This window comes from Fringilla coelebs (genome assembly GCF_963513975.1).
Source record: "Fringilla coelebs genome assembly, chromosome: 35".
NCBI lineage: Eukaryota > Metazoa > Chordata > Aves > Passeriformes > Fringillidae > Fringilla > Fringilla coelebs.
In genome coordinates this window covers 581,571-608,726 of record NC_140061.1, presented here as the reverse complement: position 1 = coordinate 608,726, position 27,156 = coordinate 581,571, and the positions used below count along the sequence as shown (strand labels likewise).

Here is a 27,156-nt window from a genome sequence, read left to right as displayed (position 1 = left end):
TTTTTTGGTGATTTTTGTGTGAATTTGGGGCTGATTTGGGGCTGATTTGGGGCTGATTTTGGGGTGATTTTATTGCAAACCCCAAAATCGCCGGGTTTGACCCCAAATCCCCCCCAGGCTGTCCCAGGTCCCTCCCGGCTCCGTTTGCTTCGGGCAACTGCAGGGGATGGGAGAGCACCTGAGCCTGGCCCTGGGTGAGTGACCATGAGTGACCACTGACCCCTGAGTGACCACTGAGTGACCCTGAGTGACCCCTGAGTGACCACAAGTGACCACTGAGTGACCACTGAGTGACCAGTGAGTGACCACAGAGTGACCACAGAGTGACCACTGAGTGACCAATGAGTGACCAGGGAGTGACCACTGAGTGACCAATGAGTGACCAATGAGTGACCACTGAGTGACCACTGAGTGACCACTGACCTCTGAGTGACCACTGAGTGACCTCTGAGTGACCAATGAGTGACCAGAGTGACCACTGAGTGACCAATGAGTGACCAATGAGTGACAAATGAGTGACCAATGAGTGACCAATGAGTGACCAGTGAGTGACCAATGAGTGACCAATGAGTGACCAATGAGTGACCAGTGAGTGACCACTGAGTGACCACTGAGTGACCAATGAGTGACCACTGAGTGACCACTGAGTGACCACTGAGTGACCAATGAGTGACCCTGAGTGACCAATGAGTGACCACTCAGTGACCAATGAGTGACCCCTGAGTGACCAATGAGTAACCAATGAGTGACCACTGAGTGACCCCAAATGACCCCTGAGTGACCAATGAGTGACCACTGAGTGACCCCAAATGACCCCTGAGTGACCCCAAGTGACCACAAATGACCATTGAGTGACCACAGGGGACCCCAAATCCCAAAAAATCCCCCCAAATCCCCCCAAAATTCCCCTTAAATGACCTCAAACCACCCCAAACTGACCCTGAGTGACCCCAAACTGACCCCGAGTGACCCCTGAGTGACCCCTGACCCCGAGTGACCCCAAATGACCCCTGAGTGACCCCTGAGTGACCCCTGAGTGACCCCTGACCCCGAGTGACCCCGGGTGGCCGCGGTGTTTCCGGCAGGTTCCGGGGGGTTCCCGGTGTACAAGTCGGTGGCGCTGGGTCCCCCCCGAGGTGACGATCCCGTACCTGGCGCGGCGAGCGGCCGAGAACCGCGGGGCGCTGGGCGGGGCCAGGCGGGAGCGGCAGCTGATGTGGGCGGAGCTTCGGCGCAGGCTCCGCCCCTGGGCGTGAAACCCAAAATTTCCCGCCAAAAATCCTGGAATTTCTACACCAGAAATAAAAAAAATCTCATTAAAAATAACCAAAATTGAGTGAAAAACCTGGAGTGGGAGGGGCTGTGGGCGTGGCTTCGATGCAGGCTCCGCCCCTGGGCGAGAACCCCCCTAAATTTCCCAAAATCTTGGAATTTCTGCACCAAAAATAAAAAAATTCAAATTAAAAACACCCAAAATTGACCTAAAAACCTGGAGTGGGAGGGGCTGTGGGCGTGGCTTCAGCGCAGGCTCCGCCCCTGGGCGTGAACCTTAAAATTTCCCGCCAAAAATCCTGGAATTTCTACACCAGAAATAAAAAAAATTCATTAAAAATACCCAAAATTGACCTAAAAAACTGGAGTGGGAGGGGCTGTGGGCGTGGCTTCAGCATAGGCTCCGCCCCTGGGCGTGAACCCCCTAAAATTTCCCAAAATCTTGGAATTTCTACACCAAAAATAAAAAAAAAAGGGGAATTATCGAGTAAAACATGCGGGTTTGGGCAGGAAAAATCCGAATTTTGGCTCACAAAGGGGGAATTTTTGGGATTAAAACGCTTTTTTAAGGATCCCGGTGAGGATTTTGGGGATTTGGGTGAATTTTGGGTGAATTTTGGGTGAATTTTGAGCGATTTTGGCGCCGTTGCGGGAGGGGCCGGGGGGGCTCAAAATGGCGGCGGCTCCTGAGGGGAGGAAAAATGGCGGGAAAACGGCGGCGGTGGGCGTGGCCTGGAGGGACGGGGCGGGGTCGCGGGCAGGGCGTGGCCACAACGCCGGCGGGAGTTCATTAATAATTAATTAATAACCAATTAATCAGCAGGGCGTGGCTTTATTGATGAAGGGGCGTGGTTTTCTACTCCCACCCCTTCCTGTCTCACCCAATCACCAATCAGCCCCGCGGTTGCCATGACAACGCTCTCCCAACATGGCGCCTCCGCCGCGCTGCCTCCTGATTGGTTCCCTCCCTCCTTGTGGGCGTGTCCCGACCAATCAGCGCCCTCCATTCCTGAGGGGCGGGGGTCGCGCGGCCGCCTCCATTTTGTGGCGCGCGGGAGCGGCGGCAGGGCGGGAAACCCGCGGTGGGCGTGGCTTCCCCCTCAGGGGCGATAGAGGGGCGTGGCTAACATCGCCCCGCCCAATCATCGTCTGCCGCGGGCGCGCCGCGCCCAATCATCGCCTCGCTGCCGACCACGCCCCCCTCCCCGAAGCCCCGCCCACCTCTCCCCTCACGCCGCTCTCCCTCCCCCCCCTCCCTCAGAGCCCCCCGCCCCTCCCCCCACCCGATCCCCCCACCCCTCCCCCCTCCCCTCCCCCTCTGCCTCCCCCTCCTCCTCCTCCTCCTCCCCGGCCGCGATTCGGTCGCGATTCGGTCGCGACTGTCGCGAGATGGACCCCGCGAACTGGAGCAGCTTCATCTTCCAGGTGGGGGGAGGGGCGGCGCTGCTGGGGGGGGGGGGGGAGGGGTGGGGTGGGGGAGGGGTGGGGGATCGGACTGGGAGCGCTGGAGGGGGAGGGGGGGAGGGGGGTGGGGCTGTTTTGGGGGGGGGATGGGGGGAGGGAGGCTCGGACTGGGGGGACTGGGAGGGACTGGGAGGGGTGGGGGTGGCACTGGGGGGGGTGGGGACAGCGGGGTGGGGCTGGACTGGGAGCACTGGGAGCACTGGGAGGGCTGAGGGTGCCGGTACTGGGAGCACTGGGAGCGATGGGGACACTGGTGTGGGTTTATACTGGGAGCACTGGGAGCACTGGGAGGGCTGAGGGTGATGGGCGCACTGGTGTGGGTTTATACTGGGAGCACTGGGAGGGCTGAGGGTGCCGGCACTGGGAGCACTGGGAGCACTGGGGGTGATGGGGACACTGGTGCGGGTTTATACTGGGAGCACTGGGAGCACTGGGAGGGCTGAGGGTGATGGGGACACTGGTGTGGGTTTATACTGGGAGCACTGGGAGCACTGGGGGTGATGGGGACACTGGTGCGGGTTTATACTGGGAGCACTGGGAGCACTGGGAGCACTGGGAGGGCTGAGGGTGATGGGGACACTGGTGGGGGTTTATACTGGGAGCACTGGTGGCACTGGGGGTGATGGGGACACTGGTGGGGGTTTATACTGGGAGCACTGGTGGCACTGGGGTGATGGGGACATCGGTGTCGCTCTGTACTGGGAGCACTGGGAGCACTGAGAGCTGTTACTGGTGTTACTGGTGGCACTGGGAGCACTGGGGGTGACAGGGACACTGGTGTGGGTTTGTACTGGGAGCACTGGAAGCTGTTACTGGTGGCACTGGGAGCACTGGGGGGGACAGGGACACTGGTGTGGGTTTATACTGGGAGCACTGGGAGCACTGGGGTGATGGGGACATCAGTGACGCTCTGTACTGGGAGCACTGGGAGCTGTTACTGGGAGCACTGGTGGCACTGGGGTGATGGTGGCACTGGAGGGCTTCATACTGGTGTTACTGGTGGCACTGGGAACGCTGGGGGTGAGGGGGACACCAGTGTGGGTTTGTACTGGGAGCACTGGAAGCTGTTACTGGTGTTACTGGGAGCACTGGGGTGATGGGGACACTGGTGTGGGTTTGTACTGGGAGCACTGGGAGCTGTTACTGGTGTTACTGGGAGTAGTGGGGTGATGGGGACAGCAGTGTGGTTCTGTACTGGGAGCACTGGGAGCACTGGGAGCTGTTACTGGTGTTACTGGGAGCACTGAGAGCTGTTACTGGTGGCACTGGGAGCACTGGGAGCACTGGGGGGGTGGGGACAGCGGCGTCGGTCTATACTGGTGGCACTGGAAGGACTGGGAGGGCTGAGGGTGCCGGTACTGGGAGCACTGGGAGCACTGGGAGCTGTTACTGGGAGCACTGGGAGTTGTTACTGGTGGCACTGTGGTGATGGGGACACTGGTGTGGGTCTGTACTGGGAGCACTGGTGTGACACCGGTGGTACTGGGAGCACTGGGAGGGCTGAGGGTGCCGGTACTGGGAGCACTGGGAGCACTGGGAGCTGTTACTGGTGTTACTGGGAGCACTGGGAGCTGTTACTGGTGTTACTGGGAGCACTGGTGTGATGGGGACACTGGAGTGGGTTGGTACTGGGAGCACTGGGAGCTGTTACTGGTGGCACTGGGAGCACTGGGGGGGACAGGGACACCGGAGTGGGTTTGTACTGGGAGCACTGGGAGCACTGGGAGCTGTTACTGGTGTTACTGGGAGTACTGGTGTGACACTGGTGTTACTGGGAGCTGTTACTGGTGTTACTGGTGTTACTGGGGGTGACAGGGACACTTGTGTGGGTTTGTACTGGGAGCACTGGGAGCTGTTACTGGGAGCACTGGGAGGGCTGAAGGAGCCGGTACTGGGAGCACTGGGGAGCCTCATACTGGTGTTACTGGGAGCACTGGGAGCTGTTACTGGTTTTACTGGTCCATACTGATTTGTACTGGTCTATACTGACCCATACTGGTCCATACTGGTTTTACTGGTCTGTACCGACCCATACGGGTCCTTACTGGTTTAAACTGGTCCATACTGGTTTATACTGGTCTGTACTGAGCCATACCAGTCTAAACTGGTCCATACTGGGTCTAAATTGGTCCGTACTGGTTTATACTGGTCCGTACCGAGCCATACCAGTCTAAACTGGTCCTTAGTGCTCCATACTGGTCCGTACTGGTTTATACTGGTTCTCTTACTGACCTATACTGGTTTTACTCATCCATATTGGTCTGTAGTGACCCATACTGGTCCATACTGGTTTATACTGGTCCGTACCAGTCCAAACTGGTCCATGCTGGTCTAAACTGGTCCAAACTGGTTTATACTGGTCCATTATGGTTTATACTGGTCCATACAAGTCCAAACTGGTTTATACTGGTCCATACTGGCCCATACTCATCCAAACTGCTCCAAACTGGTTTATACTGGTCCATTCTGGTCCACACCAGTCCAAACTGGTCCATACTGGTTTGTACCAGTCCAAACTGGTTTATACTGGTCCATTCCAATCCAAACCGGTTTAAACTGGTCCATACTGGTTTATACTCCTCCAAACTGGTTTATACTCATCCAAGCTGGTTTATACTGGTCCAAACCGGTTTATACTGGTCCATACTGGTTTATACCGATCCAAACTGGTTTATACCAGTCCAAACTGGTTTATACTGATCCAAACTGGTTTATACTGGTCCAAACTGGTTAATACCGATCCAAACCAGTTTATACTGATCCGAACCGGTTTATACTGGTCCGAACCGGTTTATACTGATCCAAACTGGTTTATTCTGGTCCAAACCGGTTAATACTGATCCAAACCGGTTTATACTGATCCAAACCGGTTTATACTGATCCAAACTGGTTTATTCTGGTCCAAACCGGTTAATACTGATCCAAACCGGTTTATACTGGTCCAAATGGGTTTATTCCGGTCCAAACCGGTTTAAACTGGTCCAAACCAGTTTATACTAATCCAAACTGGTTTATACTGGTCCAAACCGCTTCACACCGCTCCACCTCTCTCTCCCCTCCCCCCCCTCCCCAGGCCGCCGCCGCCCCTCCCCCTCCCCCCTCCCCCCTCCCCGTCGACCTCCTGCCCCTCCCCCCACCCCCCCCAACCCCCGACCCTCCCCCCCCTCCCCCCGCCGCCGCCCCTCCCCCCCCCACCATCGACCCCTCCCCCCTCAAACCCGCCGCGACGTCACCCCCGGAAACAACACCTCCGCCGGCCATGACGTCACCGGCGACGTCACCGCTGACCCCGCCCCCGCGGAAGGGCAAGGGCGCCCCCTACGTGTGCGGCCTGTGCGCCAAGGAGTTCAAGAACGGCTACAACCTGCGGCGCCACCAGGCCACCCACGGCGGCGCCAACGTCCCCAACGCCGCCGCCAAGCGCGCCCCGCGCCCCTCCCCCACCCTGCTGCCCCTCCCCCAAGACCTCCTGGACGCCACCGGCGCCCCTCAGGCGGGAGGAGAGGAGGGGACGGGAGGCGGCGACGGGGCGGCGGCGGCGGGGACGAAGCGCGCGGCGGCGTCGGCGGCGTCGGCGGCGGCGCGGAAGAGCCACGCGTGCGACACGTGCGGGAAGGCGTTCCGGGACGTCTACCACCTGAAACGGCACCGGCTGTCGCACACGGACGAGAGGCCCTTCCAGTGCCCCGTGTGCCAGCAGCGCTTCAAGCGCAAGGACAGGATGGCCTCGCACGTCCGCTCGCACCAGGGACACGTGCACAAGCCCTACGCCTGCGGGCACTGCGGGAAGAGCTTCTCCAGGTGGGGCACGGGGCGCGGCGGGGCGTGGGCGGCGTTGGGTTGGGGTCATCGTTGGGTTGGTAGGTCATGGTCATCGTTGGGTTGGTGGGTCATGGTCATCGTTGGGTTGGGGTCATGGTGGGTCATGGTCGTCGTTGGGTTGGGGTCGTGGTCATCGTTGGGTTGGGGTCATGGTGGGTCATGGTCATCCTTGGGTTGGTGGGTCACGGTCATCGTTGGGTTGGTGGGTCATGGTCATCGTTGGGTTGGGGTCATCGTTGGGTCATTGTTGGGTTGGGGTCATGGTGGGTCATGGTCATCGTTGGGTTGGTGGGTCTTGGTCATCGTTGGGTTGGTGGGTCATAGTCGTCGTTGGGCTGGGGTCATGGTGGGTCATGGTGGGGTTGGGGTCATGGTGGGTCATGGTGGGGTTGGGGTCATGGTGGGATTTGAGGTCATCATTGGGTTGGGGTCATGGTCGTCGTTGGGTCATGGTGGGTCATGGTCATCGTTGGGTTGGGGTCATGGTCGTCATTGGGTTGGGATCATGGTGGGTCATGGTCATCGTTGGGTTGGTGGGTCATAGTCGTCGTTGGGTTTGGGGTCATGGTGGGTCATGGTGGGGTTTGGGGTCATGGTGGGTCATGGTCATGGTGGGATTTGAGGTCCTTATTGGGTTGATGTCATGGTCATTGTTGGGTTCGGGTCATGGTGGGTCATGGTCATCGTTGGGTTGGGGTGATGGTCATCGTTGGGTTGGGGTCACGGTGGGTCATGGTCGTCATTGGGTTGGGATCATGGTGGGTCGTGGTCGTCGTTGGGTTGGGGTCATGGTGGTCATTGGGTCATGGTGGGTCATGGTCATCGTTGGGTTGGTGGGTCATAGTCGTCGTTGGGTTTGGGGTCATGGTGGGTCATGGTCATCATTGGGTTGGGGTCATGGTAGGTCATGGTCGTCGTTGGGTTGGGGTCATGGTGGGTCATGGTCATCGTTGGGTTGGGGTCATGGTGGTCATTGGGTCATGGTGGGTCATGGTCGTCGTTGGGTTGGGGTCATGGTGGGTCATGGTCGTCGTTGGGTTGGGGTCATGGTGGGTCATGGTCATCATTGGGTTGGGGTCATGGTAGGTCATGGTCGTCGTTGGGTTGGGGTCATGGTGGGTCATGGTCGTCGTTGGGTTGGGGTCATGGTGGGTCATGGTCATCGTTGGGTTGGGGTCATGGTGGGTCATGGTCGTCGTTGGGTTGGGGTCATGGTCATCGTTGGGTTGGGGTCATGGTGGGTCATGGTCGTCGTTGGGTTGGGGTCATGGTGGGTCATGGTCGTCGTTGGGTTGGGGTCATGGTGGGTCTTCATCATAGTGGAGTTTGGGGTCATGGTGGGTCATGGTCATCGTTGGGTTGGGGTCATGGTGGGTCATGGTCGTCGTTGGGTTGGGGTCGTGGTCATCGTTGGGTTGGGGTCATGGTGGGTCATGGTGGGTCATGGTGGGGTTTGGGGTCATGGTGGGTCTTGGTCATGGTGGGTCATGGCCATCGTTGGGTTGGGGTCATGGTGGGTCTTGGTCATGGTAGGGTTTGAGGTCCTTGTTGGGTTGGGGTCATGGTGGGTCATGGTCGTCGTTGGGTTGGGGTCATGGTGGGTCATGGTCGTCGTTGGGTTGGGGTCGTGGTCATCATTGGGTTGGGGTCATGGTGGGTCGTGGTCACGGTGGGGTTTGGGGTCAGTGTTGGGTCATGGTGGGTCCTGGTCATCGTTGGGTTGCGGTCATGGTGGGTCATGGTGGGGTTTGGGGTCATGGTGGGTTGGGGTCATGGTGGGTCATGGCCATCGTTGGGTTGGGGTCATGGTGGGTCTTGGTCATGGAGGTTTTGGGGTCATCGTTGGGTTCGGGTCATGGTGGATCATGGTCATCGTTGGGTTGGGGTCATGGTGGGTCATGGTGGGGTTTGGGGTCATGGTGGGTTGGGGTCATGGTGGATCATGGTCATCGTTGGGTTGGGGTCATGGTGGGGTTTTGGGTCATCACTGGGTTTGGGGTCATGGTGGGTCATGGCCATTGTTGAGTTGGGGTCATGGTAGGTCATGGTCATCGTTGGGTCACGGTGGCCATTGGGGTGATGGTGGCACTGGTGGGACTTGGATACATCGCCATGGTCACTGGTGACACTGGCGGCACTGGTCAGTCACTGGCCACACCGATGGTCACCATTGGTCACTGGTGGTCACCACTGGTCACTGGTGGTCACCACTGGTCACTGGTGGTCACCACTGGTCACCACTGGTCACTGCTGGTCACCGGTGGTCACCGGTGGTCACCATTGGTCACTGCTGGTCACCATTGGTCACTGGTGGTCACCATTGGTCACCATTGGTCCTTGTTGGTCACCACTGGTCACCACTGGTCACCGTTGGTCACCATTGGTCACTGGTGGTCACCATTGGTCACTGGTGGTCACCGTTGGTCACTGGTGGTCACCACTGGTCACTGGTGACACTGGTCAGTCACTGGCCACACTGATGGTCACCATTGGTCACCGTTGGTCACCATTGGCCACTGGTGGTCACTGTTGGTCCCCAATGGTCACCATTGGTCACTGGTGGTCACTGATGGTCACTGGTGACACTGGTCAGTCACTGGCCGCACCAATGGTCACCATTGGTCACTGGTGGTCACCACTGGTCACTGGTGGTCACCATTGGTCACTGGTGGTCACCATTGGTCACTGCTGGTCACTGGTGACACTGGTCAGTCACTGGCCGCACCAATGGTCACCACTGGTCACTGGTGGTCATCGTTGGTCCCCGTTGGTCACCACTGGTCCCTGTTGGTCACCACTGGTCACCATTGGTCACCACTGGTCACTGATGGTCACCACTGGTCACTGGTGGTCACCATTGGTCACCACTGGTCACCATTGGTCACCACTGGTCACTGCTGGCCACTCCCGCAGGCCGGACCACCTGAACAGCCACGTCCGGCAGGTTCACTCCACCGAGCGGCCCTTCAAGTGCCAGGTGAGGCCACGCCCACTGACCACACCCACAGACTGACCCCACCCACCGAGAGTTGACCACGCCCACTAACAGATGACCACGCCCACTGACCACACCCCAACCCCCTTTGGCTTCCCATGACCCCATCACCTCTGAGTGACCTCTTGACTACCCGAATGACCCCTGAATGACCCCTTGACCCCTGAATGACTTCTTGACCACTGAGTGACCCCTTGACCACCTGAGTGACCCCTTGAGCCCCTGAGTGACCCCTGGGTGACCCCCTGACCCCTGAGTGACCCCTTGACCACCCGAGTGACCCCTTGAGCCCCTGACTGACCACTGAGTGACCCCTTGACCACCTGAGTGACCCCTTGAGCCCCTGACTGACCACTGAGTGACCCCTTGAGCCACTGAGTGACCCCTTGATCCCTCAAACGAGTGACCCCAACCTGATCCCACTGAGTGACCCCAAACAACCCCCGAGTGACCCCTTGACCTCCTGGATGACCATTAGTTACCCCTTGACCACCTGAATGACCCCTGACTGACCCCTTGACCGCCTGAATGACCCCTGAGTGACCCCTTGACCACCTGAGTGACCCCTGAGTGACCCCTTGACCACCTGACCCCTTGACTCTCCAAATGACCCCTGAGTGACCCCAAACATCCTTAAATGACCCTTTGACCGCCCAAACAACCCCGAGTGATGTTTGCACCCCCCGAATGACCCCTGAGTGACCCCTTGACCACCTGAATGACCCCTTGAGCCCCTGAGTGACCCCTGAGTGACCCCTTGACCACCTGACTGACCCCTTGAGCCCCTGACTGACCCCTGAGTGACCCCTTGAGCCCCTGACTGACCCCTGACTGACCCCAAACATCCTTAAATGACCCTTTGACCGCCCGAATGACCCCAAGTGACATTTTCACCCCCTGAATGACCCCTTGACCACCCGACTGACCCCCTGACCCCTGACTGACCCCTGAGTGACCCCTGGGTGACCCCTGGCCGCCCCCCAGACGTGCGAGGCGGCGTTTGCCACGCGTGACCGGCTGCGGGCGCACGCCGTGCGGCACGAGGACAAGGTGCCCTGCCCCTCCCCCATCCACCATCCTGAGTGACCCCGAGTGACCCCCTGACCCCTGAGTGACCCCTGAGTGACCCCTTGATCACCTGAGTGACCCCTTGAGCCCCTGACTGACCCCTGAGTGACCCCCTGACCCCTCAGTGACCCCTTGAGCCCCTGACTGACCCCTGAGTGACCCCTTGATCCCTCAAACGAGTGACCCCAACCTGATCCCACTGAGTGACCCCAAACAACCCCTGAGTGACCCCTTGACCTCCTGAGTGACCCCTTGACCACCTGACTGACCCCTGACTGACCCCTTGACCCTCCAAATGACCCCTGAATGACCCCAAACATCCTTAAATGACCCTTTGACCACCCGAATGACCCTGAGTGACGTTTGCACCCCCCGAATGACCCCTGAGTGACCCCTTGAGTGACCTCCTGACCCTTGAGTGACCCCCTGACCCCTGAGTGACCCCTGAGTGACCCCCTGACCCTCGGGCCGACCCCCCAGACGTGCGAGGCGGCGTTTGCCACGCGTGACCGGCTGCGGGCGCACGCCGTGCGGCACGAGGACAAGGTGCCCTGCCCCTCCCCCATCCGCCACCCTTAGTGACCCCTGAGTGACCCCTGACCCCTGACTGACCCCTGAGTGACCCCTGAGTGACCCCTGACCCCTGAGTGACCCCTTGACCACCCGAGTGACCCCTTGAGCCCCTGACTGACCCCTGAGTGACCCCTTGAGCCACTGAGTGACCCCTTGATCCCTCAAACGAGTGACCCCAACCTGATCCCACTGAGTGACCCCAAACAACCCCTGAGTGACCCCTTGACCACCTGAGTGACCCCTGAGTGACCCCTTGACCACCTGGGTGACCCCTGAGTGACCCCTTGAGCCCCTGAATGACCCCTGACTGACCCCTTGACTCTCCAAATGACCCCTGAGTGACCCCAAATATCCTTAAATGACCCTTTAACCGCTCGACTGACCACTTGACCACCCGAGTGACCCCTGAGTGACCCCCTGACCCCTGAGTGACCCCTGACTGACCCCCTGACCCCTGACTGCCCCCCCAGACGTGCGAGGCGGCGTTTGCCACGCGTGACCGGCTGCGGGCGCACGCCGTGCGGCACGAGGACAAGGTGCCGTGCCACGTCTGCGGGAAGCTGCTGAGCGCCGCCTACGTCAGCGACCACCTGCGGGTGCACGGCCCCGCCCCCCGCGGACAGCCCGCCCCCAGAGGTGGGCGGGGTCAGAGGGGAGGGGGCGTGGTCGGGGGGGAGGGGCAGTGGGCACTCGGGGAGGGGTCAGTGGGGGGAAAAAGGGTTTGGGTCCAGTAGGGGGCGCTGAAGGGCTTGGGGGTGTGGGAGGGGCTTAAATGGGTGTGGTCGGTGGGTGTGGTCAGTGGGTGTGGTCAGTGGTCACTCAGGGAGGGGTCAGGGGTCAGTGGGGGAGGGGTCAGAGGTCATTGGTTGTGGTTCAGTGGGGGAGGGGAAAGGGAGAAAGGGTTTGGGTCCAGCAGGGGGCGCTGAAGGGGTTGGGGGTGTGGGAGGGGCTTAAATGGGTGTGGTCAGTGGGTGTGGTCAGTAGGGGAGGGGTCAGTAGTCATTGGTTGTGGTCAGTGGAGGAGGGGAAAGGGAGAAATAGTTTCTGTCCAGCAGGGGGCGCTGAAGGGCTTGGGGGTGTGGGAGGGGCTTAAATGGGTGTGGTCGGTGGGTGTGGTCAGGGGTGTGGTCAGTGGGTGTGGTCAGTGGTCACTCGGGGAGGGGTCAGTGGGGGGAGAAATGGTTTGGGACCAGTAGGGGGCGCTAATGTGCATGGGGGTGTGGGAGAGGCTTAAGTGGGTGTGGTCAGTGGGGGAGGGGTGTGGTCAGTGGTCACTCGGGGAGGGGTCAGGGGTCAGTGGGTGTGGTCATTGGGGGAGGGGAAAAGGGGAAAGGGTTCTGTGGCCAGCAGGGGGCGCTGAAGGTCATGGGGCTGTGGGAGGGGCTTAAATGGGTGTGGTCAGTGGGTGTGGTCAGTGGGTGTGGTCAGTGGGTGTGGTCAGTGGGTGTGGTCAGTGGTCACTCGGGGAGGGGTCAGTGGTCAGTGGGGGAGGGGAAAAGGGGGAAAGGGTTCTGTGGCCAGCAGGGGGCGCTGAAGGGCATGGGGGTGTGGGAGGAGCTTAAATGGGTGTGGTCAGTGGGTGTGGTCAGTGGTCAGGGGGTGTGGTCAGTGGTCACTCTGGGAGGGGTCAGTGGTCAGTGGGGGAGGGGAAAGGGTTCTGTGGCCAGCAGGGGGCGCTAAAGGTCATGGGGGTGTGGGAGGGGCTTAAATGGGTGTGGTCAGTGGGTGTGGTCAGTGGTCACTCAGGGAGGGGTCAGTGGTCAGTGGGGGAGGGGAAAAGGGGAAAGGGTTTGTGGCCAGCAGGGGGTGCTGAAGGGCTTGGGGGTGTGGGAGGGGCTTAAATGGGTGTGGTCAGTGGGCGTGGTCAGTGGGCGTGGTCAGTGGTCACTCAGAGAGGGGTCAGTGGGTGTGGTCAGCGTGGGAGAAAAGGATTTTGGCCAACAGGGGGTGTTAAAGCGCTTGGGGGTGTGGGAGGGGCTTAAATAGGGTGTGGTCAGTGGGGGAGGGGTCTGAGGGTCTGGGGAGGGGCTAAAAGGGAGGGGGAGGGGCTTTCCCACCTCACCTCTCCCCGAGGTGGGGGAGGGGCACCCCCTTTGACCCCTCCCTCTTTTTCTTTTCTCTCCCCTCCCCCCCATGCAGGTTCCAGCTGCCCCGCCCCCTCCCCAAGCCCCGCCCCCGCCCCTCCCCCACCCCTGGACGGGACCCCCGGGGGCAGCCAGGGCTGGTGAGGGGGGAGGGGCCAACCACGCCCCTCCCCCACCCCCTAAACCCCCTCCCCCACCCTTCAAGCTCCGCCCATTTTCCCCCTTCAAGCCCCGCCCCCAAACGGGGGGAGGGGGAGGGGCAGGGCCAACCAATAAAAAATTGGTGTGAAAAGAGGCTCCGCCCACTTTGTATGGGGGAGGGATGGGATTGGATGGGGAGGGAGTGGGCGGGGCTGCGGGTTGATGACGTCATGGCCACACCCAAGTGGGGATTTGGGGGGTTCTGACCCAAATTTGGGATTTTTTGGTGGCACAAAATTCAAAATTTTGACCCCAAATTCCAACTTTGAACCCAAAATTCCAATTTTTGACCCAAATTTGGGATTTTTTTGGTGGCACAAACTTCAAATTTTTGACCCAAAATTCCAATTTTTGACCCAAATTTGAGATTTTTGGTCCAAAATCGATGATTCGGACCCAAACCTGAGAATTTTTCTCACCCAAATCCAAAAATTTTGACCCAAAATTGGGAATTTTCGCCCCAAATTTGTAAAATTCGGACCTGAATTTATTTTTTTACCCAGAACTGGAATTTTTAATGCAAAATTTCAAATTTTTTAACCCAAAATTGAGAATTTTTCACTCCGAATCCGAGAATTTTTTGCCCCAAAATTCCAAATTTTTAAACCCCAAAATTCAATTTTTCCATCCCCAAAATTGAGATTTTTTTTTTTTTGTAAATTTTTTGCCACAAATTTCGATTTTTCCACCTCAAATTCAAGAACGTTTTCCCCCCCCAAAAATCAATTTTTTCCCCAAAATTTCCTTTTTTTTCCCATTTTCACAAAACTCCCAAAATTCTTAAAAAAATTTTTTATTTCCTTCCTAAAATTCCACTTTTTTTCCCCTAAAATCCTAAATTTTTCCCCCAAAATATTGGGAGAGTTTTTTGTCCAAAATTAAATTTTTTCCCCCAAAAAAATCCCATTTTTCCCTGTCATAATTCAATTTTTTCCCCCCTTTAAATTCTTTTTTTTCCCCAAAAATTCAAAATTTTTCCCCAAAATTCCTTTTTTTTCCCCAAAAAATTCATTTTTTCCCCCAAAATTTCAATTTTTTTCCCCAAAACTCCTTTTCATTTTCCCTAAAAATTCTTTTTTTTCCCCTAAAATTCAATTTTTTTCCCACAAAATTCAATTTTTTTTCCAAAAATTCATTTTCCCCCAAAATTCAATTTTTTTCCCCAAAATTCATATTTTTTCCCCCTAAAAATTCTTTTTTTTCCCCCTAAAATTCAATTTTTTTCCCCCTAAAAATTCTTTTTTCCCCCCCAAAATTCAAATTTTTTCCCTAAAAATTCATTTTTTCCTCAAAAATTCAATTTTTCCCCCCAAAAATTTATATTTTTTTTCCCTAAAAATTCATTTTTCCCCCCAAAATTCCATTTCCACCCCCTCTAAAAAATTCAAATTTTTTCCTCCTAAATTTCAAATCTCCCTCCCAAATTCTGGATTTTTTTTTCCCCAAAATTCCATTTATTTCTCCCAAAAAATCCCATTTCTCCTCCTAAAATTCCATTTTTAACCCCAAAATTTCTTTTTTTTTTTCCTCTTGAAAATTCAATTTTTTTCCAAAAATCAAAAATTTCTGCTTTTACCCAAAAGTTTCATTTTTTAATTTTTGAAATTTTTGGGGGTTTTAACCCCAAAATTCGATTTTTTCACCCCAAAATTCCCTTTGTTCCTTCCAAAAATTCAGTGACCGCTCCGGTGGTCACTCAGTGGTCACTCAGTGGTCAGCCTGTGGTCACTCCAGGGTGAGTTCCAGTGGTCACTCTGTGGTCACTCCAAGGCCAATCCAGTGGTCACTCATTGGTCACTCAGTGGTCACTCAATGGTCACTTCCAGTGGTCACTCTGTGGTCACTCCAAGGCCAATCCTGCGGTCACTCAGTGGTCACTCAGTGGTCACTCAATGGTCACTTCCAGTGGTCACTTCCAGGACCAATCCAGTGGCCACTCGGTGGTCACTCCCAGCGGTCACTCAATGGTCACTCGGTGGTCACTCCCAGTGGTCACTCAGCGGTCACTCAGGGGTCAATCCGAAGCCAATCTAGTGGTCACTCAGTGGTCACTCAGTGGTCATTTCATGGTCACTCTGTGGTCACTCCAAGGCCAATCCAGTGGTCACTCAGTGGTCACTTCCAGGACCAATCCAGTGGTCACTCAGTGGTCACTCAGTGGTCACTTCCAGGGTCACTCTGTGGTCACTCCAAAGCCAATCCAGTGGTCACTCTGTGGTCACTCAGTGGTCACTCAGTGACCAGTCCAAGGGTCACTCCCAGTGGCCACTCTGTGGTCACTCTGTGGTCACTCAGTGGTCACTCCCAGTGGTCACTCAATGGTCACTCAGGGGTCAATCCGAAGCCAATCTAGTGGTCACTCAGTGGTCATTTCATGGTCACTCAGTGGTCACTCTAAGGCCAACCCAGTGGTCACTCAGTGGTCACTTCCAGGGGTCACTCCCTGACCACTCCATGGGTCACTCACTGGTCACTCAATGGTCACTTCCAGGGTCACTCAGTGGTCACTCAATGGTCACTCAGTGGTCACTTCCAGTGGTCACTCAGTGGTCACTCCCAGTGGTCACTCAGTTGTCACTTCCCGGGGTCACTCAAGGGTCAATCCAAGGCCAATCCAGTGGTCACTCAGTGGTCACTCAATGGTCACTTCCAGGGTCACTCTGTGGTCACTTTGTGGTCACTCCAAGGCTATTCCAGTGGTCACTCAGTGGTCACTTCCAGGGGTCACTCTGTGGTCACTCCAAGGCCAATCCAGCGGTCACTCAGTGGTCACTCAGTGGTCACTCCAAGGCCAATCCAGCGGTCACTCAGTGGTCACTCAGTGGTCACTCCAAGGCCAATCCAGTGGTCACTTCCAGGACCAATCCAGTGGTCACTCAGTGGTCATTCAGTGGTCACTCAATGGTCACTCTGTGGTCACTCTGTGGTCACTTCCAGGACCAATCCAGTGGTCACTCTGTGGTCACTCAGTGGTCACTCAATGGTCACTCAATGGTCACTCAGTGGTCACTCAGTGGTCACTCAGTGGTCACTTCCAGTGGTCACTCCTTGACCACTCCATGGGTCACTCAGTGGTCACTCAGTGGTCACTCAGTGAGCAGGCCAAGGGTCACTCCCAGTGGTCACTCAGGGGCCAGTGGTCACTCCAAAGCCAATCTAGTGGTCACTCAGTGGTCACTCCAAGGCCAATCCAGTGGTCACTCAGTGGTCACTCAGAGACCAGTCCAAGGGTCACTGCCAGTGGTCACTCAGGGGTCACTTCCAGTGGCCACTCAGTGGTCACTCAAAGCTCACTTCCAGTGGTCACTCAAGGGTCACTCCAAGGCCAATCCAACGGTCAGTGGTCACTCAGTGGTCACTCAGTGGTCACTTCCAGGGTCACTCAGTGGTCACTCCAAGGCCAATCCAGCGGTCGCTCTGTGGTCACTCCATGGCCAATTCAGTGGTCACTCAGTGGTCACTCACTGGTCAGTTGTTTCTCATTGACCACTCAGAGGTCACTCAGTGGTCACTCCAAGGCCAATCCAGTGGTCACTCAGTGGTCACTCCAGGATCACTTCCAGTGGTCACTCAGTGGTCACTCCAGGATCGCTTCCAGTGGTCACTCAGTGGTCAGTTGTCTCTCAGAGGTCACTCAGAGGTCACTGGTCACTCAGTGGTCACTCAGTGGTCACTCAGTGGTCACTCAGTGGTCACTCATTGGTCACTCCTGGCCGCAGAAGGCGGCGTGAGCCCCCAGGGCGACCCCTCCGGCCGCGGCGATGGCGACTTCGGCCACCAGAGTGACCACAGCGACGGCCAGCGGCTGCTGGGGGAGGGGCACCTGCGGACAGCGGTCACTCAGGGTCAGTGGTCACTCAGGGGTCACTCAGGGGTCACTCAGGGGTCATTCAAGGGTCAGGGGTCACTCGGGGTCACTCATTGGTCACTCAGGGTCAGTGGTCACTCAGTGGTCACTCATTGGTCACTCATTGGTCACTCACTGGTCACTCATTGGTCACTCATTGGTCACTCACTGGTCACTCAGTGGTCACTCAGGGGTCAGGGGTCACTCATTGGTCACTCATTGGTCACTCAGTGGTCACTCAGTGGTCACTCAGTGGTCACTCATTGGTCACTCACTGGTCACTCATTGGTCACTCATTGGTCACTCAGTGGTCACTCAGTGGTCACTCATTGGTCACTCAGTGGTCACTCAGTGGTCACTCAGTGGTCACTCAGTGGTCACTCACTGGTCACTCATTGGTCACTCATTGGTCACTCAGTGGTCACTCAGTGGTCACTCATTGGTCAGTGGTCACTCAGTGGTCACTCACTGGTCACTCAGTGGTCACTCACTGGTCAGTGGTCACTCAGTGGTCACTCAGTGGTCACTCATTGGTCACTCACTGGTCAGTGGTCACTCAGTGGTCACTCATTGGTCACTCACTGGTCACTCACTGGTCACTCATTGGTCACTCATTGGTCAGTGGTCACTCATTGGTCACTCATTGGTCACTCATTGGTCAGTGGTCACTCAGTGGTCACTCATTGGTCACTCACCTCCTCGCTCAGGTTGGCGAAGGCGTTCCCGTAGGCTCCGCCCCCCACCAGCCCCTCCCCCACCGCCAGCGCCGCGGCCACGCCCAGCCCGGGCAGCAGGTGATTGACAGCCACGGCGGCCAATAGGAACGCGGCCAGCAGCACCTGGGGGCGGGGCCAGGGGAAAATGGGGGGAAAAGGGGAAAATTGGTTAAAAATGGGGAAAATTCGGGAAATTTGGGGAAATTTGGGGGAATTTGGGGGGAAATGGGAAAAATTGAGGGGAAATTGGGAAATTTGGGAAAAAATTTGGTGAAAATGGGAAAATTTGGAGGAAAATTGGGAAAAAATGGGGGAAATTCGGGGGAAATTTGGGGGAAATGGGAAAAATTGGGGGGAAATTGGAGAAAAATGGGGGAAATTTGGGGGAAAATTGGGAAATTTGGGGGAATTTGGGGGGAAATGGGAAAAACTGATGGGAAATTAGGAAAAAATGGGGGAAATTTGGGGAAAATTTGGGAAATTTGGGGGAATTTAGGGAAATTTGGGGGGATTTGGGGGGAAATGGGAAAAATTGGGGGAAATTGGGAAATTTGGGGGAAAATTTGGGGAAAATGGGAAAAATTTGGAGGAAAGTTGGGGAAAAATGGGGGAAATTTGGGGAAAATTGGGAAATTTTGGGGAATTTGGGGAAATTTGGGGGGAAAATTGGGAAAAATGGAGGAAAATTGGGGGAATTTGGGGAAAGTTTGGGGGGAAATGGGAAAAATTGGGGGGAAATTGGGAAATTTGGGGAAAATTTTGGGGAAATTGGGAAAATTTGGAGGAAAATCGGGAAAAAATGGGGGAAATTCGGGGGAAATTTGGGGGGAAAAAGGGGAAAATTGGTTAAAAATGGGGATTGAAAAGGGGGAAAATTGGGAAATTTGGGGGAATTTGGGGGGAAATGGGAAAAATTGGGGGGAAATTGGGAAAAAATGGGGAAAATTTGGGGAAATTGGGAAAAATTTGGAGGAAACTTGGGGGAAAGTTGGGGAAAAAATTTGGGGGGAAATGGGAAAAATTGGGTGAAAATTGGGGAAAAATGGGAGAAATTTGGGGAAAAATTGGGAAATTTGGGGGAATTTGGGGGGAAATTGGGAAAAAATGGGGGAAATTTGGGGGAAAATTGGGAAATTTGGGGAAATTTGAGGAAATTTGGGGAAAACTTGGGGAAAAATTGGGAAATTTGGGGGAATTTGGGGAAAATTGGGGGGAAATGGGAAAAAATAGGGAAAATTTGGGGGAATTTGGGGAAAATTGGGGGGAAATTTGGGGGAAATGGGAAAAATTGGGGGGAAATTGGGAAAAAATGGGGGAAATGTGGGGAAAATTTGGGAAATTTGGGGGAATTTGGGGAAATTTGGGGGGAAATTGGGGAAAAATGGGGGAAATTTGGGGAAAAATTGGGAAAATTGGGGAATTTGGGAAATTTGGGGGAAAATTTGAGGAAAATGGGAAAAATTTGGAGGAAAGTTGGGGGAAAATGGGGGAAATTTGGGGAAAATTTGGAATTTGGGGAAATTTGCGAAAATTTGGGGGAATTTGGGGGGAAAATTGGGAAAATTGGGGGAATTTGGGGGGAAATGGGAAAAATTGGGGGAATTTGGGGAAATTTGGGGAAATTTGGGGGGAAATTGGGAAAAATTAGGCAAAAATTGGGGGAAAATGGGGGAAATTTGGGGGAATTTGGGGGAAATTGGGGGAAATTTGGGGGAAATTAGGAAAAATTGGGGGAAATTGGGAAAAAATGGGGGAAATTTGGGGAAAGTTTGGGGGGAAATGGGAAAAATTGGGCAAAAATAGGGGAAAATGGGGGAAATTCAGGGGAAATTTGGGGGAAAAGGGGGAAATTGGTTAAAAATGGGGATTGAAAAGGGGGAAAATTGGGAAATTTGGGGGAATTTGGAGGGAAATTGGAGAAAAATTGGGGAAAAATTGGGAAAAAATTGGGAAAATTTGGGGAAATGGGAAAAATTTGGAGGAAAATCGGGAAAAAAATGGGGGAAATTTGGGGAAAAAGGGGAAAATTGGTTAAAAATGGGAATTGAAAATGGGCAAAATTGGGAAATTTGGGGGAATTTGGGGGGAAATGGGAAAAATTGGGGGGAAATTGGGAAATTTGGGGAAAATTTTGGGGAAATTGGGAAAATTTGGAGGAAAATGGGGAAAAAATGGGGGAAAATTTGGGGAAAAATTTGGGGGGAAATGGGGAAACTTGGGGAAATTTGGGGAAAGTTTGGGGGGAAATGGGAAAAATTGGGCGAAAATTGGGGAAAAATGGGGGAAATTTGGGGGAAATATTGGGAAATTTGGGGGAATTTGGGGAAATTTGGGAGGAAATTGGGAAAAAATGGGGGAAATTTGGGGGAAATTTGGGGGAAATTTGGGAAATTTGGGGGAATTTGGGAAATTTGGGGGGAAATGGGAAAAAATGGGGGAAATTTGGGGAAAAAAGGGGGAAATTGGTTAAAATGGGGATTAAAAATGGGGAAAATTGGGAAATTTGGGGGAATTTGGGGGGAAATGGGAAAATTGGGGAGAAATTCGGAAATTTGGGGGGAAATTTTGGGAAAAATTGGGAAATTTGGGGGAATTAGAGGAAATTTGGGGAAAATTTGGGGGAAAAATGGGAAAATTGGGGAATTTGGGGAAATTTGGGGGGAAATTGGGAAAAATTGGAGGGAAATTTGGGGGGAAATTGGGAAATTTTGGGGAATTTGGGGAAATTTGGGGGAAATTTGGGGGAAATGGCAAAAATTGGGGGGAAATTGGGAAAAATGGGGGAAATTTGGGGAAAAATTGGGAAATTTGGGGAAATTTGGGGGGAAATTGGGAAAAATTAGGCAAAAATTGGGGGATAAATGTGGGAAATTTGGGAAAAATTGGGAAATTTGGGGGAATTTGGGGGAATTTGGGGAAATTTGGGGGGAAATTCGGGGGAAATTGGGGAAATTTGGGGGGAAATGGGAAAAATTGGGGGGAAATTGGGAAAAATTGGGGGAAATTTGAGGAAAAATTGCGAAATTTGGGGGAATTTGGGGAAAGTTTGGGGGGAAATGAGAAAAATTGGGGGGAAATTGGGAAAAAATGGGGGAAATTTTGGGAAAAATATGGAAATTTGGGGGAAATTTGGGGGAAATGGGAAAAATTGGGGGAAATGGGGAAAAATGGGGGAAATTTGGGGAAAATTTGAGAAATTTGGGGAAATTTGGGGGAAATGGGAAAAATTGGGGGGAAATTGGGAAAAAATGGGGGAAATTTGGGGAAAAATGGGGGAAATTTGGGGGAATTTGGGGAAAGTTTGGGGGGAAATGGGAAAAAATGGGGAAAATTTGGGAGGAAATTGGGAAATTTGGGGGAATTTTGGGAACTTTGGGGATCTGTGGGGCAGGATTGGGATCTATAGGGCAGGATCGGGATCTATGGGTTCCACAGTATCTATAGGGTGGATCTATAGGGCAGGATCAGGATCTATAGGGCAGGATCAGGATCTATAGGGCAGGATCAGAACCTATAGGTCAGCCAGGATCTATAGGGCAGGATCAGGATCTATAGAACAGGATTGGGATCTATAGGGCAGGATTGGGATCTATAGGGCAGCCAGGATCTATAAGGCAGGATCAGGATCTATAGGGCAAGATCAGGATCTATGGGTCACACAAGATCTATAGGGCAGGATCAGGATCTATGGGTCAGCCAGGATCTATAGGGCAGATCTATGGGTCCCACAGGATCTATAGGGTGGATCCATAGGTCCCACCTGGGCCAGGGCCAGCCCCCAGAGGGATCTATAGGATGGATATATGGGTCACACAGGATCTATAGGGCAGGATCAGGATCTATAGGGCAGCCAGGATCCATAGGGTGGATCTATAGGTCCCACCTGTGCCAGGGCCAGCCCCCAGAGGGATCTATAGGGTGGATCCATGGGTCCCACAGGATCTATAGGGTGGATCCATGGGTCCCACAGGATCTATAGGGTGGATCCATAGGTCAGCCAGGATCTATAGGGCAGATCTATGGGTCCCACAGGATCTATAGGGTGGATCCATAGGTCCCACCTGTGCCAGGGCCAGCCCCCAGAGGCGCCGCAGGCGGAGGCAGCGCAGCGACGAGCGCGAGACGAAGACGCCGGCCTGGTACAGCAGCTGCAGCCTGCGGGCAGGAAGGGGTTAAAAATGGGGGGTTTTGGGGTTAAAAATGGGGATTTTGGGGGTTAAAAATGGGGGATTTTGGGGTAAAAAATGGGGATTTTTGGGGTTAAAAATTGGGGATTTTGGGGTTAGAAATTGGGGATTTAAGGGTTAAAATTTGGGAATTTAAGGGTTAAAAATTTGGGATTTTGGAGGTTGAAATTGGGAATTTAAGGGTTAAAAATTGGGGGTTTTGGGGTTAAAATTTAAGATTTTTAGGGTTAAAATTGGGATTTTTAGGGTTAAAAATTGGGACTTCAAGGGTTAAAAATTGGGGATTTAAGGGGTAAAATTTGGGGATTTCAGGGTTAAAATTTAGGGGTTTTAGGGGTTAAAAAAAGGGGATTTTGGGGTTAGAAATTGGGGATTTTGGGGTTAGAAATTGGGGATTTTGGGGTTAAAATTTGGGGATTTTGGGGTTAAAAATGGGGGGTATGGGGTTAGAAATGGGGATTTTGGGGTTGGAAAATGAGGATTTTGGGGGGTAAATTATGGGGATTTTGGGATGAAAGTTTGGGGATTTTGGGGTTGAAAATTGGGGATTTTGGGGTTAAAAATTGGGGATTTTAGGGTTAAAATTTGGGGGGGTTTAGGATTAAAAATTCTGGACTTTTAGAGGAAAATTTGGGGACTTTCTGGTTAAAATTTAGGGATTTTGGGGGTAAATTTTTGGGGTAAAAAATTGGAACTCTAACGTTTAAAAATTTGGGATTTGGGGGTTAAAAATTGGGGATTGTTTGGGATAAAATTGGGGATTTTGGGTTTGAAATTGGGGATTTTGGGTTTGAAATTGGGGATTTCATGGTTAAAATTTAAGATTTTTAGGGTTAAAATTGGGATTTTAGGGGTTAAAAATTGGGACTTCAAGGGTTAAAAATTGGGGATTTTGGGGTTAAAATTTGGGGGTTTTCTGGTTAAAAATTGGGGATTTAAGTGTTAAAAATTGGGGATTTTAGGGGTTAAAACTTGGGGGTTTTAGGGGTTGGAAATTGGGGATTTTGGGGTTAAAATTTGGGGATTTTGGGGTTAAAATTTGGGGATTTTTTGGGTAAATTTTTGGGGTTTTGGGGATTAAAATTGGGAATTTAAGGGTTAAAATTTGGGGATTTTGGGGTTGATATTTGGGGATTTCAGGGTTAAAATTTAAGATTTTTAGAGTTAAAATTGGGATTTTTGGGGTTAAAAATTGGGACTTTAAGGGTTAAAAATTGGGGATTTGGGGGTTAAAATTTGGGGGTTTTAGGGTTAAAAATTGGGGATTGTTTGGGTTTGAAATTAAGGGATTTTGGGGATTAAGAAATGGGAATTTAAGGGTTAAAATTTGGGGATTTTGGGGTTAAGAATTGGGATTTTGGGGGTTGGAAATGGAGGATTTTGGGGTTAAAAATTGGGGATTTAAGGGTTTAAAAACTGGGGATTTTAGGGGTTAAAATTGGGGATTTAAGGGATAAAAATTGGTGATTTTAGGGGTAAAATTTGGGGGTTTTGGGGGTTAAAAATTGGGGATTTTGGGGGTTAAATTTGGGGATTTTGGGGTTAAAAATTGGGATTTTTTCGGGTTTGAAATTGGAGATTTCAGGGTTTAAAAATTGGGAAATTTGGGATGAAAACTGGGGACTTTTGGGGATAAAATTTTGGGATTTTGGGGGATAAAGTTTGGGGATTTTGGGAGTAAAATTGGGAATTTTGGGGATAAAATTTGGGATTTTAAAGGTGAAAATTGGGAATTTTGGGGTTAAAGATTGGGGATTGTTTGGACTAAAAATTGGGATTTTTAAAGCTGAAAATTGGGAATTTTAGGGTTAAAACTGGGAATTTTTCGGGTTTGAAATTGGAGATTTCAGGCTTTAAAATTGGGAAATTTGGGATGAAAATTGGGAATTTTTGGGATAAATTTGGGGATTTTGGGGTGAAAAACTGGGAATTTTTGGGATAAAATTTGGGATTTTAAAGGTGAAATTGGGAATTTTTGGGTTAAAATTTGGGGGTTTTGGGGGTTAAAAATTGGGAATTTTTGGGATAAATTTGCGAATTTTGGGGGGTTAAAATTAGGAATTTTGGGTGTAAAATTGGGAATTTTTAAGGGTTGAAAATTGGAGGGTTTGGGTTTAAAAATTGGGAAATTTGGGATGAAAATTGGGAATTTTTGGGATTAAAACTTGGGAATTTTTTGGGTTAAAATTTGGGAATTATGGGGGATAAATTTGGGGATTTTGGGATTAAAACCTGGGAATTTTTTGGGTTAAAATTTGGGAATTTTGGGGTTTCGATTTGGAGTGGGGGAGGGGTTTGGTGCCTCTTTCCCCTCCCCCCCTTTTTGCCCCTCCCCCACTCACGTGCGGTACTGGGCGCTGTGGGGGAGGGGCGAGGAGGGGAAGTAGAGCAGCTCCATCTGTGGGGGGGAGGGGCTAAAGCTGGGGGCGGGGCCAAACAGCCCTGACCCCTCCCACACCCGTAAAGCCCCTCCCCCACCCCAAAGATGGAATCTTGAACCCCTCCCCCACCCTTCAGGCTCCTCCTTCACCTCTTTTAAGCCACGCCCCCTCTCCAACCTGCCATTCAAGCCCCTCCCCCACTCTAAAAGCCACTCCCCAACCCATTCAGGCCCCTCCCACACCCCATGAAGCTCCTCCCACACATCTAAAACCCCTCCCCCACCCATAACCTGCCACTTTAGCCCCTCCCCCACCCCATAAGCCCCTACCCCAGTCCTATAAGCCCCTCCCCCACCCCTTTAAGCCCCTCCCCCACCCTGAATCCGCCATTTTAGCCCTCCCCACTCCCTTAAGCCCCTCCCCCACCCTTTAAAGCCCCTCCCCCTCACTCTTAAGCCCCTCCCCCACCCAAACCCGCCATCTTGAGCCCCTCCCCCACCCCTTAAGCCCCTCCCCGCACTTTCAAGCCCCTCCCCCACCCCTCAAGCCCCTCCCCCACCCCAATCCCGCCATCTTGAGCCCCTCCCCCACCCTTAATCCACCATTTCCCCCCAACCCCACCCCCTTAAGCCCCTCCCCCACCCACTTAAGCCCCTCCCCACCCCCTCAAGCCCCTCCCCCACCCTTTAAGCCCCTCCCCCACCCCAAACCCACCATCTTGAGCCCCTCCCCCACCCTGAATCCGCCATTTTAGCCTGACCCCACCCCCTTAAACCCCTCCCCCATAACCTTAAACCCCTCCCCCACCCACTTAAGCCCCTCCCCCACCTTTCAAGCCCCTCCCCCACCCCATACCCGCCATCTTGAACCCCTCCCCCACCCTGAATCCACCATTTTAGCCCAACCCCACCCCCTTAAACCCATCCCTCACCCCCTTAAGCCCCTCCCCCACCATCTTAAGCCCCTCCCCCACACTATCAAGCCCCTCCCCCACCCCTTAAGCCCCGCCCCCACCCACCAGCCCCTGGTTCACGAAGTACTCGGCGAAGTAAACGAGGCCCAGCGGCGCCCCCTGGCGGAGAGCGGCCTAAAAAGGGGCGGAGCCACATCAGACCACGCCCCCTTTCCCCTCCCTAAGCCCCTCCCATTCCCCAAGCCCCTCCCCCACCCCAAATCCCCTCCCCCACCTTTCATTTCCCCCTCCCCCTTTTGTTCCCACGGGTGGGGGCGGGGTTTCAACCAAGCCCCTCCCACATTCATAAGCCCCGCCCCCTCTTTTAAGCCCCGCCCCCTTTAAAATCTCAAATTCCCCCAGAAATTACCAATTTTTAACCCCAAATTCCCCAATTTTCACCCCAAATTTCTCTTTTTTAATCCCCAAAATTCCCAATTTTTAACCCCAAAACCCCCAAAATTTTCACCCCCAAAATTACAATTTTTAATCCCAAATTTCCCAAATTTTTTAACCCCAAAATTCCCAAATTTTTCACCCCAAAATTCAGATTTTTAATCCCAAAACTCAAAATTTTTAACCCCAAAGTTGCCAAAATTTTCACCCAAAGATTTCTAAAATTTCACCCAAAACCTCCCAAAATTTTCACCCCAAAATTCCGATTTTTAATTCCAAATTTCTCAAATTTTTAACACCAAAATTCCCAAAATTTCACCCAAAGATTCCTAAAATTCCACTTAAAATTCCCAATTTTTTAACCCCAAAATTCCGATTTTTAACCTCAAAACTTCCCAATTTTTATCCAAAATTCCACAATTTTTTACCCCCAAATTCCAAAATTAAACCCCAAAATTCCCAATTTTAAACCCCAAAAATTCCAAATTTTTAACCTCAAAATTCCCAAGTTATAAACCCCAAATCCCAAATTTTTTACCCTCAAAACTCTGAATTTTTGACCCCAAATTCCCAAATTTTAACCCTTAAATTCCAAATTTTAACCCTAAAATTCCCCAATTTTTTTTACACAAAATTATCAATTTTTTACCCCAAAATCCCAAATTTAACCCCCCAAATTCCCGAATTTTACCCCCAAAATTCCCAAATTTTAACCCTAAAATCCCCAATTTTATCCCCCAAATTATCAAATTTTAACCCAAAATCCCCAATTTTACCCCCAAAATTCCCAAATTTTTTTACCCAAAATTCCGAAATTTTAACCCTAAAATCCCCAATTTTACCCCAAAATTCCCAAATTTTTTTACCCAAAATTCCTAAAATTTTAATCCAAAATTCCAAAATTTTAACCCCAAAATTCCCAAATTTTTCACCCAAAATTATCAATTTTGAAGCCTTAAATCCCAATTTTTACCCCCAAAATTCCCAAAATTTTAACCCCAAAATTCCCAAATTTTTAACCCCAAAATTCCCAGTTTTTTTACCCAAGATTCCCAAATTTTTTTACCCAAAATTCCCAAATTTTTTACCCAAAATTCCCAAATTTTAACCTCAAAATTCCCAATTTTTAACCCCAAAATTCTAATTTTTAAACCCTAAACTCCCCTTTAAGCCCCGCCCATTAAAGCCCTGCCCAGTT

The 27,156-nt window shown here is 52.4% G+C and overlaps 2 protein-coding genes across 2 annotated transcripts in view; one reads left to right on the top strand and one right to left on the bottom strand.

Moving 5' to 3' along the window:
• Positions 1 to 5,995: 5,995 nt before the first annotated feature.
• ZNF668 (zinc finger protein 668) lies at positions 5,996 to 13,422 on the top strand (the record flags this gene model as incomplete). Its single annotated transcript, XM_084224274.1, has 4 exons — positions 5,996 to 6,537; positions 9,472 to 9,535; positions 11,665 to 11,830; positions 13,334 to 13,422. The coding sequence occupies 4 exons, from the start codon at positions 5,996 to 5,998 to the stop codon at positions 13,420 to 13,422; spliced, it is 861 nt and encodes a 286-aa protein (XP_084080400.1).
• Positions 13,423 to 14,884: 1,462 nt separating this feature from the next.
• CLN3 (CLN3 lysosomal/endosomal transmembrane protein, battenin) overlaps positions 14,885 to 27,156 on the bottom strand; it is a gene marked incomplete at its 5' end in the record, with an annotated part of 21,192 nt that continues 8,920 nt past the window's right edge. Inside the window, 5 exons of the mRNA XM_084224273.1 lie at positions 14,885 to 17,302; positions 18,022 to 18,165; positions 22,104 to 22,197; positions 24,572 to 24,627; positions 25,629 to 25,697. Of these exons, the coding sequence (XP_084080399.1) occupies positions 17,183 to 17,302; positions 18,022 to 18,165; positions 22,104 to 22,197; positions 24,572 to 24,627; positions 25,629 to 25,697 (483 nt within the window). The 3' untranslated portion in view covers positions 14,885 to 17,182. The remainder of the gene's footprint in view (positions 17,303 to 18,021; positions 18,166 to 22,103; positions 22,198 to 24,571; positions 24,628 to 25,628; positions 25,698 to 27,156) is intronic.